The following is a 21,025-nucleotide window of genomic DNA, read 5'->3' on the forward strand; positions in this document are numbered from 1 at the left end:
CTAAATCAATATCGCCGGATGCGGGATTGAACTGTCATCCACCTGAATCTGAGTCCAGTGTGTTAACCACTGTGCCACCTCGCTCAGTGCCAGAATATTCTTCACACTAAAAGCCACATATGTTTCTCATTATATAGATGTGTGTCAATTCCTAATTCTTATTTAGTTGCTACACATTACTTGCAGTCTGCCTTGCATTGCATACTTCACGAGAAGTAACTGCAGATCCAAAAGACCCTTACCAAGGAATTTTTCCTTTTTCAGTTTTCTTAAAAATACTGCAACATTAATACTGGTGCATTCTTCAAGTTTAGAACCTTGTTTGGTATTGCACTCTGGCTGAAATTTTCTAATATATTTTCATTTAGTGTATCTCACATCCTTCTTGCGGTTAACTGATGATTTTGAATGTCTAATTTGCTCGTCAGAAACGCTCTGTTACTCTTCCTGCCTCCAACAACAGTGTTTGTGGTGCAGATGAGCTACTTCCTTTTTAATGTGTTCTTTTTTGTAAGAGAATATTTTCAGAAGTCTCCACTCAAAAGCAGGACAAATTTTAATGTAGAGCTACATAAAGGTGGTGCTTTTCCTACAGGATTAGACTATCAAGTGGAAATGAAGTACTTGTGCTCAATAAATAATCGCTATGTACAGTAAGAAGAGGCAGAATAATAATAAAATATATCTCCTGCAGCAAAGGCAAAAGATGTTTTACCAGTTATTGTTAGGAAAATGAAGATATAAATACCATAAAACAAAGGAAGGAGAGGCATACAGCGGTCAGTCGCAATCCAATTGGCATTTATTATTCTTGCAAATCTAGATTTCAGCTATAAATAGCAATCTTCTATCCAGAATAAATTCAAGTTTCAGCAGCCATTGCTACAGTTGTTAAACTTAGTTCACATTCAGCATTCGGAATACAGCATGTAATGGACACCTGATCAGCTGGGAAGCCACAGGCATGTGGCTAGCAGAGAGGAATGCAGCATCACCTGCCAGCAAATCATGTGTCTGTTAAGCATTGCATTCCAAATACCAAAGGTGAACTGGTTTAACAATTGTAGCAATGGCTGTGCAAACTTGAATTCATTCTGGATAGCATCCCACATGCTGAAGATGGCTATTTATAGCTGAAATCTAGATTTGCAAGAATAATAAAAGCTAATGGGATTGCAACTGACTGCTATGTGCTTCACCTTCCTTATAGTCTACGGTTGCTTCGCACAATATTTCCTGATGGAATCAAAGTTGTTTAGTAAAATAATTCCTCCAGGACCAATGATCAGTGACATGTTAAAATCAAAGTTGTTATCAAAACATTTATTATGTTTTACACATTTTTCTCTGTTAATTTAAATTCATATTTCTTCTCAGCAGCAACAATACACAGAATGTTAAGATATATTATCATACATTTTCAGCATATTTAATAAATACATTGATATGTTGTATTAATTGTAATATTTTTGTTTTAGTAAATTAGTTGTGACAAAATTAACAGAATTCACACCACAAAATAGCTGCTATGTTTGACATTAATTACTTCATGGAATGATGAAGTGTCCAACAAAAATATTTGTTTGTGTTTGGCATTCCTTAATGAAGAATGTGAAAGGATGGTCTGCCTTGAAAGAAACTGGCTCACATGGAATTTGGGCCTTCCTGTAACGGATAACTGCACCTGAAATAAAAATCAACTTTGAGTGATATAAAATTGTTGAACATATGTCAGTTTTGCTTTGTGTGTATGTTACATTCAGGTTAAGCACTTCAAAGGAATATAATTAACAGTCAACACATTATTAGAACTGCAGCAGAATGTTTAGAAACTAGAAGTATCATTTCCATTCAGTCCAGTTTCTCCATTCTCCTTTACAACATAGTTCCTCCTTCTTCATGAAGTTAGCATTATCACCACCACCACCACCACCACCACCAAAACCCTTTCTCTCCATTCGTATCTCTCACTCTATCAGCGTGACTTTAATTCTTGATACTTCATTTTTCTTATTTTGTGTGTTACGGCATGTATTCCTTCTGTGGTTTTTTCTGCATTTACTTATCTCATGGTGGTCTTATGTCTGGATGATCAGTTACTAACAGCTACCAATATTGTTCTGGTACTTTGATCTTGGCTGTGAATTCAAAGTTTTACATTTTTGTTCATTCACTTCCTTCATTCCTTCACACATCATGAAGAAGAGCTTTCAGCATATGAAATCAGTCATGTTACACATTAATAAGGAGTAAAATTCTGTCAGATACACTAATAAAAAATTATAAGCTGTGCCAATGTACATACACAGATAATTTTTGCATTACTTCTAGATCACTATATTTGAAGAAAAGCAACATCTTTGAAAAGCAAATGATCTTCCTATTACACTGTTCAGTTGCTGTTTTTATCTACATCACACAAAGCTCTCATATAATTTTGTATGATACATGACATAGTTTTTCAACTGCTGGTGTGCCATCAAAGTCTGTATTGATGTGATACAACAGTCAACCAACAAATAAGCAGCGTGCTGAACAATGTACATATACTGTAGATATAGAAAAGCCAATGCTCAAGAATTATTGCTGCATTAATGAAAGTAGGATAACATACAAAAGCCAGACCATGATAGAGTGTTAACAACAGAAGGATGCCCAACTTCTGTGAAATTTACATATCTACATCTGCATCAACATGACTATTCTGCAATTCACAATTAAGTGCCTGGCACCACTGTCAAGCTATTTCTCTACCTTTCCATTCTTGAAGAGTGTGCAGGAAGAATGAATAGTTAAATCTATCTATGTGAGCTCTGATTTCTCTTATTTCATTACAGTGATCATTGCTCCCTAGTAGCAATGTTTACACATTTGGAGGAGGAAATTGTTGATTGAAATTTCATTAACAGATCCTGCCACAATGAAAAACACCTGCTCCCCTATTTCATGATAATATTGCATGACCTGTCCATCTTTGAACTTTTTCAATGTCCTTCATCAGTCTTATCTGATGTGGATTCCACACTATGCAACAATACTCCAGAAGACAATGGGTAAGCATAATGTAGGCAGTCTCATCATTAGACTTGCTGCATCTTCTTAAGTATTCTGCTAATAAATCACAGTCTTTGGTTCACTTTCCCCACAACATTATCAATGTGATCAGTAGAATTTAAGTTATTCATAACTGTAATCCCTAAGTATTTAGTTTAATTCACAGCCTTTAGTTGTATGTGATTTATTGTGTAATCAAACTTTAGCAGATTCCTTTTAGTACTCATGTGGATGACTTCACACTTTTCATTATTCACAGTCAATTGGCACATTTTGCACAACACAAATATATTGTCTATATCATTTTGGAATTGGTTTTGATCATCTGGTGGTAAGTTCAAACAATCTAAGAGGGCTTCTCAGAGTGTCTCCTAAGTCATTTATATATATTAGGAACAGGGCCTGTAACACATCCTTTGAGAAAACCAGTTGTCATGTCTGTTTTACTCATTGATTATTATGAACTGTGACCATGTCTCACTGGAAGTCATGAATCCAGTTGCACAATTGAGGCAATTCTCCATAGGCACACATCTGATTAGAAGTCTCTTTTGATGAATGGTGTCAAAAGCCGTCTGGAAATCTAGAAATATGGAATCAATTTGAGATCCACTGTCAACAACACTTTTCACTTTGTGTGAATAAAGAGATAGTTTTGCTTCACAAGAAAGATATTTTCTGAATCCTTGTTGGCTATTGTGCCATGTTGGCACTTATTAATAGTTGAATGAAGGAACAGTGACCTATCTTCAGGCTAGGAAGCACTGGAGATTCTCTACCAGTGGTGATCAGCTGTGAGTGAAGTGGTTGTTGACTGCTGTGGGGCAGGGTGGAAATGTGGCAGGCAAGGCATGACTGGTGAAGCAAGGGAATTGGCCAGGAACAAGTGGTGTGCTCAGTGCTGTGCTTCAGGGAGTGTTTTTGCAGAAGTATCAATTCTTGATTGGAAAACATGATAACTGCATTTGTGTTGATGTAAATGTGATTAATAAAATGTTCAAAGTAAGGTATGATGTACTGTGCCTCTGCTGAGAGTTTACTGAAGTAGTCACTTGGAACTGTTCATCGCTGTTGTCATCGTCTATCTCTTTTTAAATACAAAGTACTATTTATGGTTTGGAGACAAGATGCTGGATTTAATAGTGGTCAGTCCTTTGCAATGTGTCAATGGCATTTTAAAGGAACACTAAAGGTTTAGATTAGATTAGATTAGATTTACTTTCATTCCAATTGATCCATAGTGAGGAGGTCCTCCAGGATGTGAAACAACAAAGGCATTCTTGTAAGGCACCAGTGTTTCTCTAATAGTTTGTGTAGCAGTCTGATACTGCTGACCTTGTTACAGGGGCTTTTGTATTATTTGTTAAGCTGATGAAATGCTGTTGTTTCCAGTGTGTAACCTAGGGCTGTTGCAGGTTAATGGAACCACTGTTAAGTCTTATGTGTATGTGGGCGTAGTCTGTGCCAATGAACTAAATGTAATGTTGCTTCTGTAAAAGGAAAACATGCCATGTACATTTTATATCCTTCTGTTGCTGCTGAATTACTGAACAGGATGATGGAAGTGGTTGACACATGCTGCAAGAGGAGGGAAACATTATTTTCTATTCATTACAGATTTCTGTATTTCTGTAAATGATGCTGAAAAAGGCATTCAGCTACTGAGTTCTATCCTAGATCGAAAGTCTATGGGGTACGTACCATGATTATGGTTTGTTCAATAAAGAGGATAAATTAGGATGATTGTATTATGGTTTTCTAAAAGTGATAATTTTGGATTTTGTATTTGTTGTTTTTAATGACACCCTGTTATGGCTCTGATTATCAGAAACTAAACATTTTGCTCTAGCAGTTGGCTTCATAAGTAATTAGTTTGGGACCAACTGTCTGCTTCCATTACACTATTTGTCAATAAATCAAATTCAAAAATTCTACTGCAAATCGATGTTACGAACATAGGTCTGTAACTCAGCGGATAACTCATATTCCGTTTCATTAATATTGGTGTGACCTGTGCAGCTTCCTAGAATTTATGTATGGATCTCTGATCAAATGAGCTGTTGTTTGTGATTGCTAAGTATGATGATGATGAGGTCTCATACTCTGAGGAGCATAGGGGACGATGCGGGAGACCCGCACTGACGTACTAAGCACAGTCCTAGTGGAGCTGGTTTGCCATTGCCTTCCTCCATGGGGATGAATGATGATGAAGACAACACAACAACACCCCATTATCTTGAGGCAGGAAAAATCCCTGACCCCGCCGGGAATCGAACTGGGGACCCCGTGTGTGGGAAGCGAGAATGCTACCGCAAGACCATGAGCTGCGGACTGCTAAGTGTAGTGCTCCAGAATGAGATTTTCACTCTGCAGCGGAGTGCACACTGATATGAAACTTCCTGGCAGTTTAAAACTGTGTGCCGGACCGAGACTTGAACTCGGGACCTTTTTCCTTTTGCAGGCAAGTGCTGTACTATCTGAGCTACCCAAGCACGACTCACGCCCCATCCCCACAGCTTCAATTCCACCAGTACCTTATCTCCTACCTTCCAAACTTCACAAAAGCTCTCCTGTGAACCTTGCAGAACTAGCAGTCCTGGAAAAAAGGGGTATTGCGGAGACATAGCATCATAAAAGAGACTATTTCCTTCAAAGTTGTTCTTTCATTATCGATTCCATCACCTTCACTAGTACTGGTATTATAGATATGGGCCTGTAGTTTTGACACTTCATGTGGACTGCCTTTTTTGTAAATTGTGGGCTTTTTTGTAAACAGGCTCTGTGTGTGCTACTTTCAGGATGTCTGGAAATTCCCCTCCACAGAGGCTTTTATTTATTACTGCTGCTAATGGCTGTGCAGTTTCACTGATTATAGTTTTTAACATAGTACAGGACATGCCATGAATATCAGGGCTCCCTGAAGATTTGTAGCTTTTTACAATTTTTATTATTTCTTTTGGATACACTCTCTTCCACATTACCATGCTGCATGTATTCTCAAATTTCACAGCAACTGCAGGATCTGTTCCAAAATCAGGAATTTTATCTACTGTGTTTTCCACTGTTCTTATAAAATAGTCATTAAACTCATCTGGATTGCAAGAATTAGAGCAAGAGGTGGGCTTTTTCCTGTGCTCATTAACCAGGTCCCATTCTGCTTTACAAGGATTGTGAGCTTCTTCAGTAAATCTGGCATTGTTTTCCTTCTTTGCTTTTTCTACTTCCTTTCCGTAGATCATTTTGGTCTGTAAATAACTAGAGTACAGTCTATCCTTAATATCTATATCTTTAGCAGCTTTGACCTTGTCATGTAGTATTTGGACGATACAATTTATTTTGGCTAGTCTAGGAGCATACCACCTCTTTACTTTGTTAGTTTTTTGTCTACATTTTGATTTAGCATTTGAATATCTCTTGAGTTTTAATGTGAAATGTTCATCAAATTTCACTTTAAGGGTCTGTAACATGTGATTGAATGCAGAATTTGGTGGCAATTCATCAATTATTTGGTGCCAATCTATAGAAGACATTATAGTTTTGAAATCATCTAAGCTTTTCTTTGTAATAATTCTATTTCTGAATACATAATTTGAATGCCAGCTGGGAATTTGTTGAGTACTTACTGAGTTTGTCCATAACTTCATGATTACTGCATGGTGATCTGCTAGTATAGGGTCCACCACACTTACTTTGCAGTCCCAACAATTTAGGTTTGTCACAATTGTGTCAAGACAAATAGCTCCTCTTGTTGGTAGAGAGTTTCCTACGAATATCCCATAGCTGCTTACTAAGTTCAAAAATGGCTCTGAGCACTATGGGACTTAACATCGGAGGTCATCAGTCCCCTAGAACTCAGAACTACTTAAACCTAACTAACCTAAGGACATCACACACATCCATGCCCAAGGCAAGATTCGAACCTGCGACCGTGCCTAGAACCACTCGGCCACTCCGGCCGGCTTACTAAGATCATGAAAGCTCTTTCTTCATCATTACCTTCTCCAATATGAATGTCGAAGTCTCCACATAAAGCAATTTTTGTCCCTAAGTGCACTAGGTAACACAGATAGCTTTCCAACTTGTTGAGGAAATTTTCAAAATTTCCATCTGGGGAATGGTAGACAGAAACAACAATTTAGTTGGCATCTGACAGTCCCAAAGCAGCTAATTCTAAGTCTAGATCTACACATAATTTACTTAAGTCAATTTTATTGGCACTGAGTTTACTATTTACATACACAGCCACACCACCATGGATAGTAGTTTCACTAAACCATTTCTAAATATTCATTGTTTCTGTAGTATTTATGTTTGTGGTTGGGCTAGCCAGTGTTCACATATACATAATACATCAGATCTCACTTCGTCAACAAACAGTGATAATGTATCAAGTTTTGTTCTGAGGCACTGCACATTTACACTCGCTATTTCTTCAATGATATCATTTCCTTTTTCACTGGAATGTTCTTGGTCTTGGGAGTTTATCGCACTGGTGCACTGGGTATCCTCCGGAATACAAAACATTTTATCACAGTGTTCTTCGGCCATATACTGTTGTCCATTATTTTATCTTTTAGGTCTAAATCAACACAAATTTTGAAGCTATTATTTATTCCCTTTGTTTCCAGTTTTTCAGCTGTAAAATTGTTGTGATTTGGGAAAGTGTTCTGTAAGAAGTTAGTTACAGTTTCAGCTGTGATGTCACCTCTTAGTTTGCGTAGGTGGAACCAGGCTTTTTTGTCACCATACAGCATTCCTTTTTCATCGCCAATATCTATAATGGCTTTATTTCTGATTTTAGTGCTGGCATTCACAAACGTGTGTATAGTGGGCCTCAAACACTGTTCACCAGAATTTCCATTTTGTAGCACAGTCTTGTAAGATGTTTTCTTTTCCTGTGTCTTCAGTGGTTTTGGCCAGTTCATTTTCTTGTTTCACTACAGTTAAATTTCTTCTGCCTCCTCGCTTGTTTTTCACTTCTTGTCAGTCTGTATTGATGCCTTCCTAGGAGTTTTCATCCATTAGATTGTTTACAACAAAAGCAAAACAAGGATAATGGAATGTAGTCTAATTAAGTCGGGTGATGCTGAGGGAATTAGATTAGGAAATGAGGCACTTAAAGTAGTAAAGGAGTTTTGCTATTTGGGGAGCAAAATAACTGATGATGGTCGAAGTAGAGAAGATATAAAATGTAGGCTGGCAATGGCAAGGAAAGCGTTTCTGAAGAAGAGAAATTTGTTAACATCCAGTATTGATTTAGGTGTCAGGAAGTCATTTCTGAAAGTATTCGTATGGAGTGTTGCCATGTATGGAAGTGAAACATGGACGATAAATAGTTTGGACAAGAAGAGAATAGAAGCCTTTGAAATGTGGTGCTACAGAAGAATGCTGAAGATTAGATGGGTAGATCACATAACTAATGAGGAAGTATTGAATAGGATTGGGGAGAAGAGAAGTTTGTGGCACAACTTGACCAGAAGAAGGGATCGGTTGGTAGGACATGTTCTGAAGCATCAAGGGATCACCAATTTAGTATTGGAGGGCAGCGTGGAGGGTAAAAATCGTAGGGGGAGACCAAGAGATGAATACACTAAGCAGATTCAGAAGGATGTGGGTTGCAGTAAGTACTGGGAGATGAAAAAGCTTGCACAGGATAGAGTAGCATGGAGAGCTGCATCAAACCAGTCTCAGGACTGAAGACCACAACAACAACAACAACAGATTGTTTACATCTGTATTTGGTTTGTTTTTAATGTGGGGTTAAGTTTCACTGACTCACTCATTGTTTAGATTTGTACTAGATGCCACCCTAACAATGTTTGGGTCTCCAACGTTATTTATCATTGGAAAATTACCATGTGATGAATTTGCAGGCTTTTTGCTGCTGTTGTGATTGGTGAAGGTGGTAGGTGCTGCTTCTCCGACACACTCCAGACCAGTATTTGAAGTTTGCCTCAGATTAGCGATGTTTACCTCTTTATTTCCGGCTATAACACATGGCATGTTGTTTTCTACATCCTCTGCACACTGTCTTGCTGTGTTTCTCGATGATTGAGATGCTTCTTCACTTCGTGGTAACAATATTTCTAACTGAGAGTTTGTGGCAATCACAGTGTCTAGTTTTTCTTTTATTTGTTTGTTATCACTGATAAGTTTTTTCACAATTTCCTTAAGAGTATTCACTGGTGCAACTAGATCAACACTGCATTGCTTCTTAGAGTACAAGATTCGTTCATGTTTCCCTGCATTAATGTCTTCTGAGATTTCGTCAGATAACCTCACTTCACAGTTGTCACAAATGTATTTTAAGCGACTTTAAAATGCGATCTTCACTGTTGGTGAGCCCCACACACTCCATGTGAAATGGTTTTCCACACCACAGTCTACACAAAACACTGAATTCCTTATTTGCAGTTCCAAGGCAAAATATACTGTCTCTTAACATGTAAAAAGTGTGTTTTCACCTGGGAGAAAGTGTATTTTTAATTGGGATACCCAGGAATTTTTTTCCTTGTCCCCATATACACCCTGAGTTACAAATCAAAGATTTTTGTAGTGAAGATACGTCAAATTACTTTTAAAAAACAAGTTTATGATAATTAACATATTTAAGCAGGCATACCTGAATTTTTGGACATGAACAATTTAACAACAACATATATAACACTTAGAGACATTTTGCAGTTTGCAATATAATTTATACAATGTATTAACTATTTGTTATACAATACATAATCTTTATGGTTTCTTTTCTTTTCAAATTGCCAAACTGTCCTGCATGAATTCTTCCAATGAATAATGTTTTCCACTAGTGTATTAAATAACAATCTTTTTACTGGGTCAAACTCCATAATTAACAAATTCGTTTTATTTAATTTATTGTAAATTTTTAATCCCATGTACATGGTGTTTGAGTGTAAAGTTTTAAATTATGAGAGGGAATTGTGTACTGCAATTGTGGTTGAAATGAAAATTGTGTAGTGAGTTTGATTTTTGTATATGAAAACAAAAATTTCATAGATGTACAGAGAAGGAATGGCTAGTGTTTTTAATTTTTTAAATAATGGGCAACATGATGTTCTTTTTTGGACTAAACACATGTTTCTTATGATTGTCTTTTGAAGTGTAAGTAAACCCAATCTGTTCATAGAGATTCCCCACAAAATTATTCCATACTGAATTATAGTTTCAAAGCAGCTGTGGTAAGACTATCTTCTTGGTGTCCGTAAGGGTGGAACTAGATAAGACATTCATCGCATCAGCTAGGCTGTTCAGTTTGTTTTTGCTAAGAAGTCTACATGTGCCTTCCAATTAAATTTTTGTCAAGATTTAGACCTAGAAATTTTATATAACATGCATCAGTCATTTCCTGATCACCATGCATTTTTTTTTTTGAGAGATGCTGATGATGTTTTAGCACTGAACTGCACTAACTATGTTTTTGTGACATTGAGTTTTAATCCATTTTGCTGAAACCATAATTCTAGTTTCCCCATTATATTTTTCACTGTATCATGAATTGGTTCTAGATTGACATTTTCGATTAAAACCAAGATTTCAACTGCAAATAAAATGGAGAGAACATCAATGCTTAAAGGTAAATCACTTATGTACAGCAGAAAAAGATAAGGCCCTGAAATTGAGCCCTGCAGGATCCCTGTACAAATCGTTTTCCAGATGGAGAATGATTTTTTTTTCCCCATTTTAATTTAGAATAACTCTCTGTTTTCTTTCAGACAAATAAGATTTGAACCCCTATCATGTCCTGTCCATGATCCCATACCTCTCTAACTTGTATAAAAGTAGTAAGTGATTGACCGAGTCAGACACTTTGATCATATCACAAAAAATACACTCCTGGAAATGGAAAAAAGAACACATTGACACCGGTGTGTCAGACCCACCATACTTGCTCCGGACACTGCGAGAGGGCTGTACAAGCAATGATCACACGCACGGCACAGCGGACACACCAGGAACCGCGGTGTTGGCTGTCGAATGGCGCTAGCTGCGCAGCATTTGTGCACCACCGCCGTCAGTGTCAGCCAGTTTGCCGTGGCATACGGAGCTCCATCGCAGTCTTTAACACTGGTAGCATGCCGCGACAGCATGGACGTGAACCGTATGTGCAGTTGACGGACTTTGAGCGTGGTGTGGGCATGCGGGAGGCCGGGTGGACGTACCGCCGAATTGCTCAACACGTGGGGCGTGAGGTCTCCACAGTACACCGATGTTGTCGCCAGTGGTCAGCGGAAGGTGCACGTGCCCATCGACCTGGGACCGGACCGCAGCGACGCACGGATGCACGCCAAGACCGTAGGATCCTACGCAGTGCCATAGGGGACCGCACCGCCACTTCCCAGCAAATTAGGGACACTGTTGCTCCTGGGGTATCGGCGAGGACCATTCGCAACCGTCTCCATGAAGCTGGGCTGCGGTCCCGCACACCGTTAGGCCGTCTTCCACTCACGCCCCAACATCGTGCAGCCCGCCTCCAGTGGTGTCGCGACAGGCGTGAATGGAGGGACGAATGGAGACGTGTCGTCTTCAGCGATGAGAGTCGCTTCTGCCTTGGTGCCAATGATGGTCGTATGCGTGTTTGGCGTCGTGCAGGTGAGCGCCACAATCAGGACTGCATACGACCGAGGCACACAGGGCCAACACTCGGCATCATGGTGTGGGGAGCGATCTCCTACACTGGCCGTACACCACTGGTGATCGTCGAGGGGACACTGAATAGTGCACGGTACATCCAAACCGTCATCGAACCCATCGTTCTACCATTCCTAGACCGGCAAGGGAACTTGCTGTTCCAACAGGACAATGCACGTCTGCATGTATCCCGTACCACCCAACGTGCTCTAGAAGGTGTAAGTCAACTACCCTGGCCAGCAAGATCTCCGGATCTGTCCCCCATTGAGCATGTTTGGGACTGGATGAAGCGTCGTCTCACGCGGTCTGCACGTCCAGCACGAACGCTGGTCCAACTGAGGCGCCAGGTGGAAATGGCATGGCAAGCCGTTCCACAGGACTACATCCAGCATCTCTACGATCGTCTCCATGGGAGAATAGCAGCCTGCATTGCTGCGAAAGGTGGATATACACTGTACTAGTGCCGACATTGTGCATGCTCTGTTACCTGTGTCTATGTGCCTGTGGTTCTGTCAGTGTGACCATGTGATGTATCTGACCCCAGGAATGTGTCAATAAAGTTTCCCCTTCCTGGGACAATGAATTCACGGTGTTCTTATTTCAATTTCCAGGAGTGTACCTGTGACTTTTTTACCTTTGTCTAAAGCAGAGCTTATCTTTTCAGTGAATTCTGTGATGGCATTTATTGTATTTATCCCCTTTCGAAATCCAAATTGATATTTAACTACAATATCATTTTCTATGAGAAAGTTTTCTAGATGTTTTGCAACAATCCTTTCTATCACCTTAGCAAAAGCTGGCGGCAAGGAAATAGGGAGGTAATTCCCCAGTCAGATGGTTAGCCTTTCTTGAACAATAGTCTTATTTCAGCATAGTTTAACACTTATGGAAAATATCCTTCCTCAAATGACATTAATAATTTTAGACAATGGATGAGAAGTGATGTTATAAAAAGCCTTGACTACAGTGGTTGGAATTTCATCCCAACCAGCTGACTTCTTGTTTTTTAAAGACGCTATAGCATCTTCTACACCTTTTGGGATAATTCTTTTGAATGTTTTAAGTCTTGCATTTTGTTTTATATTTACAAAGTTGACATCTACATTGTCCTGGTGTGCTGTGATACCTACTTCTGATTTTGCCACATTTATGAAAAAATCATTGAAACAGATTGACATTTGAAAAGAATCTATAATTATGTAATTTTTAATACTAATTTGGATAATTTCTTGGCACTTGTTCTTTACTCCTAATTCAGATTTTTTCCTCCCATGAACCATGGACCTTGCCGTTGGTGGGGAGGCTTGCTTGCCTCAGCGATACAGATGGCCGTACCGTAGGTGCAACCACAACGGAGGGGTATCTGTTGAGAGGCCAGACAAACGTGTGGTTCCTGAAGAGAGGCAGCAGCCTTTTCAGTAGTTGCAGGGGCAACAATCTGGATGATTGGCTGATCTGGCCTTGTAACATTAACCAAAACGGCCTTGCTGTTCTGGTACTGCGAACGGCTGAAAGCAAGGGGAAACTACAGCCGTAATTTTTCCCGAGGACATGCAGCTTTACTGTATGAGTAAATGATGATGGCGTCCTCTTGGGTAAAATATTCCGGAGGTAAAATAGTCCCCCATTCGGATCTCCGGGCGGGGACTACTCAAGAGGACGTCGTTATCAGGAGAAAGAAAACTGGCGTTCGGTGGCAGGAGGAACAAGACTTCTGGTCAGGTGAATACAGGGTTATGAATACAAAATCAAATAGGGGTAATGCAGGAGTAGGTTTAATAATGAATAAAAAAATAGGAGTGCGGGTAAGCTACTACAAACAGCATAGTGAACACATTATTGTGGCCAAGATAGACACAAAGCCCATGCCTACTACAGTAGTACAAGTTTATATGCCAACTAGCTCTGCATATGATGAAGAAATTGATGAAATGTATGACGAGATAAAAGAAATTATCCAGGTAGTGAAGGGAGACGAAAATTTAATAGTCATGGGTGACTGGAATTCGTCGGTAGGAAAAGGGAGAGAAGGAAACATAGTAGGTGAATATGGATTGGGGGGAAGAAATGAAAGAGGAAGCCGCCTTGTAGAATTTTGCACAGAGCATAACTTAATCATAGCTAACACTTGGTTCAAGAATCATAAAAGAACGTTGTATACCTGGAAGAATCCTGGAGATAGTAAAAGGTATCAGATAGATTATATAATGGTAAGACAGAGATTTAGGAACCAGGTTTTAAATTGTAAGACATTTCCAGGGGCAGATGTGGATTCTGACCACAATCTATTGGTTATGAACTGCAGATTGAAACTGAAGAAACTGCAAAAAGGTGGGAATTTAAGGAGATGGGACCTGGATAAACTGAAAGAACCAGAGGTTGTAGAGAGGTTGAGGGAGAGCATAAGGGAACAATTGACAGGAATGGGAGAAAGAAATACAGTAGAAGAAGAATGGGTAGCTCTGAGGGATGAAGTAGTGAAGGCAGCAGACGATCAAGTAGGTAAAAAGACGAGGGCTAATAGAAATCCTTGGGTAACAGAAGAAATATTGAATTTAATTGATGAAAGGAGAAAATATAAAAATGCAGTAAATGAAGCAGGCAAAAAGGAATAAAAACGTCTCAAAAATGAGATCGACAGGAAGTGCAAAATGGCTAAGCAGGGCTGGCAAGAGGACAAATGTAAGGATGTAGAGGCTTGTCTCACTAGGGGTAAGATAGATACTGCCTACAGGAAAATTAAAGAGACCTTTGGAGAGAAGAGAACCTCTTGTACGAATAGCAAGAGCTCAGATGGCAACCCAGTTCTAAGCAAAGAAGGGAAGGCAGAAAGGTGGAAGGAGTATATAGAGGGTTTATACAAGGGCGATGTACTTGAGGACAATATTATGGAAATGGAAGAGGATGTAGATGAAGACAAAATGGGAGATAAGATACTGCATGAAAAGTTTGACAGAGCACTGAAAGACCAGAGTCAAAACAAGGCCCCGGGAGTAGACAACATTCCATTAGAACTACTGATGGCCTTGGGAGAGCCAGTCATGACAAAACTCTACCATCTGGTGAGCAAGATGTATGAGACAGGCGAAATACCCTCAGACTTCAAGAAGAATATAATAATTCCAATCCCAAAGAAAGCAGGTGTTGACAGATGTGAAAATTACCGAACTATCAGTTTAATAAGTCACAGCTGCAAAATACTAACGCGAATTCTTTACAGACGAATGGAAAAACTGATAGAAGTGGACCTCGGGGAAGATCAGTTTGGATTCCGTAGAAATTTTGGGACACGTGAGTCAATACTAACCTTACGACTTATCTTAGAAGGAAGATTAAGAAAAGGCAAACCTACGTTTCTGGCATTTGTAGACTTAGAGAAAGCTTTTGACAATGTTAACTGGAATACTCTCTTTCAAATTCTGAAGGTGGCAGGGGTAAAATACAGGGAGCGAAAGGCTATTTACAATTTGTACAGAGACCAGAGGGCAGTTATAAGAGTCGAGGGGCATGAAAGGGAAGCAGTGGTTGGGAAAGGAGTGAGACAGGGTTGTAGCCTCTCCCCAATGTTATTCAATCTGTATATTGAGCAAGCAGTAAAGGAAACAAAAGAAAAATTTGGAGTAGGTATTAAAATTCAGGGAGAAGAAGTAAAAACTTTGAGGTTCGCCGATGACATTGTAATTCTGTCAGAGACAGCAAAGGACTTGGAAGAGCAGTTGAACGGAATGAACAGTGTCTTGAAAGGAGGATATAAGACGAACATCAACAAAAGCAAAAGGAGGATAATGGAATGTAGTCTAATTAAGTCGGGTGATGCTGAGGGAATTAGATTAGGAAATGAGACACTTAAAGTAGTAAAGGAGTTTTGCTATTTAGGGAGTAAAACAACTGATGATGGTTGAAGTAGAGAGTATATAAAATGTAGACTGGCAATGGCAAGGAAAGTGTTTCTAAAGAAGAGAAATTTGTTAACATCGAGTATAGATTTAAGTGTCAGGAAGTCGTTTCTGAAAGTATTTGTATGGAGTGTAGCCATGTATGGAAGTGAAACATGGACGATAACTAGTTTGGACAAGAAGAGAATATAAGCTTTCAAAATGTGGTGCTACAGAAGAATGCTGAAGATAAGGTGGGTAGATCACGTAACTAATGAGGAGGTATTGAATAGGATTGGTGAGAAGAGAAGTTTGTGGCACAACTTGACTAGAAGAAGGGATCGGTTGGTAGGACATGTTTTGAGGCATCAAGGGACCACAAATTTAGCATTGGAGGGCAGCGTAGAGGGTAAAAATCGTAGAGGGAGACCAAGAGAGGAATACACTAAGCAGATTCAGAAGGATGTAGGTTGTAGTAGGTACTGGGAGATGAAGAAGCTTGCACAGGATAGAGTAGCATGGAGAGCTGCATCAAACCAGTCTCAGGACTGAAGACCACAACAACAATTCAGATTTGATGACACCCCAAATTGCCTCTGATTTATTTTCATGTTTACTGATATACATGTTGTCAGCCAATTTTTTTGCTCCCTGTGCAACTTTTTTGAATGTATTCTTATATCTCTTTACATACCCCACAAAGTCAGCACTTTTCTCACATTTTACCTCATTGTGAAGCTGTCTTTTCCTAGTACTAGAAACTTTTTTTTATTGGCCACTCTTTGTCATCAGGCATGAGGGGGAAAAGATTCATTGAAAACATCTAGGAAACAGTTTAGGAATGTTTTAAAAATTTTTACACTTGACGTACTGTTACCCAGAGTCCAGTTTATAGTTCTTAGTTTGTTAGAAAATTTATTTATATTCTCTTTGCTAAAGTTCATTTTAAAATATGTTTTCACATATTTTGGTTTCCCTATTTTTGGAAACTCTATGAGCAGTGCCAAATGATCTGATATGACTAAATCTAAACAGAATTTACTTCCATCCTCAAACCGATAATTTGTCAGAATATTGTCACTACATGTTTCAGAGTGGCTATTTCTTCTAGTGCATTCAGTGAAATTTAAATTAAAAGCGTATTTCTGAACTAAGCCACAAAAATTTACAGCATCATTATTATTATTTAATACATTTATATTAAAATCTGCTGCAGTTACAATTTTTTCTTTCTGACTTTCTAAAGTCCTTCTAACAAACATTGAAATTCGGATAAAAAGAATTTTGTTACAGTACTTCCGGGAACTCTGTACAGAGACACAATTTCAGTATTTAAATCAATTAGCACCACAGCACAACTTTAAAAATTACCTTCCTCATTCAAACAATTGGACTCAGTTCTCTCTTAAACATTTTATTGAGTCATTTAGAAGGATGCAGGAGTCCGCACAAGATTTGTTACCTCTACAAAAACTATTGGAAAATGTAAATGTTTAATTTTGTTTAGAAACCATACACTGTCTTTAGTCATCCAATGTTCGTTTAAACATACAATTTTTAAATTTGAACATTTGGAAAGTAAAACTTGTTGTCCATCAATTTTAGAATAACTTGGGTTACAAAAATCTGAGGCTGTACCATTTATATTCCAGTGCATTAGAAAATCTTTATCGCTGTTTTGAATGCTTTAAAGTAAATCATTTGTTGGAATATATCTATATTTTTATTTTAAGTTGATGCTCTTGTTTTAACATCCTTTCCACACTTTGCCAGTTTCCCTGATTATTGATGATTTTGCAAATGTTCTAAAACATTTTACTCAGTCACTGAGCCTAGCCTGTTTAGACGTACACCATCTACGCCCAGACATTTGTTACTTATAAATTTATTTGGGGTTATAAATACTATGCCAAGCTTATCACACTCGTCCCTAATTCCACCGTTTATCTTATTTGTGTAAGAGTCACTTACCAATCTCCTTTGCAAAATACCACTTATTACCAGTCTTGAGTTAATATACAAAGATTTGCCAGTACGAATCAAGTTTTGAGATTCACTAATAATTTCAGCCTCACTGCTGTACCGAGCAAAGTTTGTCCCAACATACATGAATACGCTCTTGAAATTTGATTTTACTTTGACACCGTTTTGGTTAGTAGCAATGTTTTTTAAATGGCTGTTTAGTTGATCTAGCCTAACGCCTGGATACACTTCAGCTTTTGAATTTGGCACAATATTTTTAAGGAAGGAGTCTCCTATGAAGAGAAATTCTTCATTCCTATTTACAGAAATATTACTTTGAGGCCTAATTTTCTTTCTCTTGTAACACTGCACCACTGGTATTTATTTTCTGAGTTTGTGCTGTTTAACTGTGCAGGCTTACATCATTAAAAACTGATTTAGATGCATTTGTGTAACCTTTTGAAATGTCACTAAGTTTACAAAAATTTTTGTTTTCACATTGCTCTAAAGCCACTATAAATGCATTTGTTATTTCATCTCTTTGTGAATTGAACTAATCTGGATTGTTTATAGCCCTATCACTACACGTGATCTTGAGGTTACTGTATTTACTCGAGTCTAAGCCACACTCGAATCTAAGCTGCACCTGAAAAAATGAGACTCGAAATCAAGGGGAAAAAAATATTCCCGAATCTAAGCCGCACCTGAAATTTGAGACTCGAAATTCAAGGGGAGGGAAAAGTTTTAGGCCGCACCTCCAAATCGAAACAAAGTTGGTCAATTGTAATATGAGACACAATTTAGGTCGAATGAATGACGATACAGCTACAGTAGTTTGGTTCGAGTCGTAAGCTTAGGAGTTAAGCTTTACCAAGTAGCCATTGCTATGTGTCAGGCACTCCATCCGTATTTATACAGGTACCCTTCCTTTTTCACGTGCTTCGTCTGGTTTGAATTGATTGATTATTTTTCTTTGATCCGATAAGTGCCGTTCTCTTTGTTATAGGTGTTCGTCACTCTAAGCTGAAAATTCATTACTGTACAGTGTCATGCATTGTTGCATTGTGATAATGAGTGTTTATGACCTGTCGCCGCTTGCGGCATGGTTTGCTTTTGTACACGCTACCGCCGCGTACAATTTTTTTTAAAAAAAAAAAAAAAAAAAAAAAAAAAAAAAAAAAAAAAAAAAAAAAAAAGAGAGAGAGAGAGAGGAATTGTCTCATAAGCGAAACAATGGCAAGACACTGCTATTTGTTGTTACTTACACTGCTGCTTTCTTTGAAAATGATCAACAAGAACCAAATAATAGAGTGCGTATGATAGAAGATGTTCTGAACCAGAGCTTAGCAAAAATATTTCTCTGTTTAAAAATCTTTGCAGACACATCTTTAATACATTACATTCTGCACAGAAATTAGAGTCATCTTAGATTTAAAAATCTAGTCAATTGCCGTGCTTCATTTCTGACTGTATCACTATTAGGCATAAGAATAATTGAATATAAACATGACATGATATGTATATTCTTCCGTGTTTGCTGTTGTCTCACTCTAGTTTCGTAGTTTATTCGGCAGACAGGGTTTAAATGAGATAGCAGCAAACACGAAAGAATACATGGCAAAATGTTTATATTCATATTATACTTATGGTGAAGAGAATACTGCATGTGATTCACAATTCATAAAAGTTCCTATTAGCAACCATCTCTTCTCACATGTAGGGAAAAATTAAGAACATAGAGTTGGCCATATTGACAAACATACCAAACAATCTTGCCAGTCGGATTTTCGTAGTACATTGAAATGCTGCGACATTCGAAGATGAACAATATGGAATTTGTATTTACTTCATTGGATAATATATAAAAATGCAGTGGTCGAAACTCAAGGCAGAGAAAAAAGCTCGTCTTCCACCTTTTTAATTTATTTACTGACGCAGAGGTTTTGGCGTCAGTATTTATCTTTGTGCCTGCAAAGCATGCCTGTGTAGCGCTACATATATTCGATGGCAGAAGTTAGTTGTGGCGGCACCTACCATCATTTTTCAGAACTTCCGCTTACTTTGCACTTGATTCTAAGCCGCAGGCGGTTTTTTGGATTACAAAAACCGGAAAAAAAGTGCGGCTTAGATTCGAGTAAATACGGTATGTTTTTCACTTTTAGGATTCACACAGTTGCATATTTTGATATTCTTCATATCAGTATTTTCTTTCTACAGTAATAATAGTTCTGATTTTAAAGCAGTGCAAGTACCACAAATCAGTTACATTTTCTTAATGTGATATTTCTTGTAAGAGCATGTTTTCAGAGGTCTTTGATCATAAGTAGAACCAATTTTAATACCTAGTCACGCAAAGATAGAGCTCTTTACCGAACAATTAAATTACCCATGGAAATAAAGCATTTATGCTCAAGAAATGACTGTGCTGTGCAGTAAGGAGAGACAAACTAATGATAAAATATCATGCAGCAAAAGTAAAAGCTACTCTACTAGTTATCATAAAGAAAATCATGATGTAAATAACAAAATAAAGCATCTGGAACAAAGAATCAGTGACATGCGAAAAGCAAAGTTGGAATCAAAACATTTATTGTTCTGCATACATTTTTGTATTAATTTTAATTTACATTTCTTGTCAGAAGCAGTGTTAAATAGAATGTTACAATATATATTCATACATTTTGAGTACTTTTTCAAATGACACTGATATTGAAATTAGTCATAACATTTCTGTTTCTTTTAAGTTCGCTGCAACAAAATTAACAGATTTGCACCATAAAATAGCTATTGTGTGTAATATCATTTACTTCATGAATTACTGAAGTGTCCAACAAAAATATTGGTTTGCACTTGGCCTTCTTTTATAAACAATATGAAAGAATGGTCTGCCTTAAAAGACACTGGCTCCTGTGGAATTGGGATCCTTTTATAAACCAGTATAGGTATAGCTGAAATATAAGTCAATTTTGATGGAAATAAAAGCAGCAAATTTATTCCAGTTAACATCTACATCGCTTTGTGTGTATGTTAGTGAGATTCAGATTAAGCATTGTAAAGAAATACAATTAATAGTTACCACTACATTAGAACTTCAGCAGAATATTTAGCAGCCAGAAGTACCATTTACATCTGCCTTAATTTCTCTATTCTCCTTTACAGCATACATACTACTCCTGTTCCATGTAACTGGCATTACTACCACTATCACCACCACCACCACCACCACCACCACCACCACCACACCACCACCACCGAAACCATTTCCCACCATCTGTCGCTCTCACTCTACCAAGATGTATTTTTTCTTGTTACTTCCTTTTTCTTATTTTATTTGTTGTTATGTCTACTTTGTCTTTTCTGCATTTACTTATCTTACAGTGGCATTATGTCTGGGTAATCAGCTACTAACAACTACCAATATTATTCTGATATTTTGATCTTGGCTGTCAATCCAAAGTTTCAGATTTCTTCCTGCAAATCTC

At 38.1% G+C, this 21,025-nt stretch overlaps 1 protein-coding gene across 4 annotated transcripts in view; it reads right to left on the reverse strand.

Moving 5' to 3' along the window:
- Positions 1 to 1,296: 1,296 nt before the first annotated feature.
- The window catches only part of LOC126458475 (leukocyte elastase inhibitor-like), a 200,202-nt gene continuing 180,473 nt past the window's right edge, over positions 1,297 to 21,025 (reverse strand). The window contains exon 8 of one of the 4 annotated variants that reach the window (XM_050095563.1): positions 1,297 to 1,684. In XM_050095563.1, the coding sequence (XP_049951520.1) occupies positions 1,548 to 1,684 (137 nt within the window). In that variant the 3' untranslated portion in view covers positions 1,297 to 1,547. The remainder of the gene's footprint in view (positions 1,685 to 21,025) is intronic. The other 3 variants (XM_050095567.1, XM_050095569.1, XM_050095564.1) reach the window with 3 other exon arrangements.

The sequence above is a fragment of the Schistocerca serialis genome, chromosome 2 (assembly GCF_023864345.2).
Source record: "Schistocerca serialis cubense isolate TAMUIC-IGC-003099 chromosome 2, iqSchSeri2.2, whole genome shotgun sequence".
NCBI lineage: Eukaryota > Metazoa > Arthropoda > Insecta > Orthoptera > Acrididae > Schistocerca > Schistocerca serialis.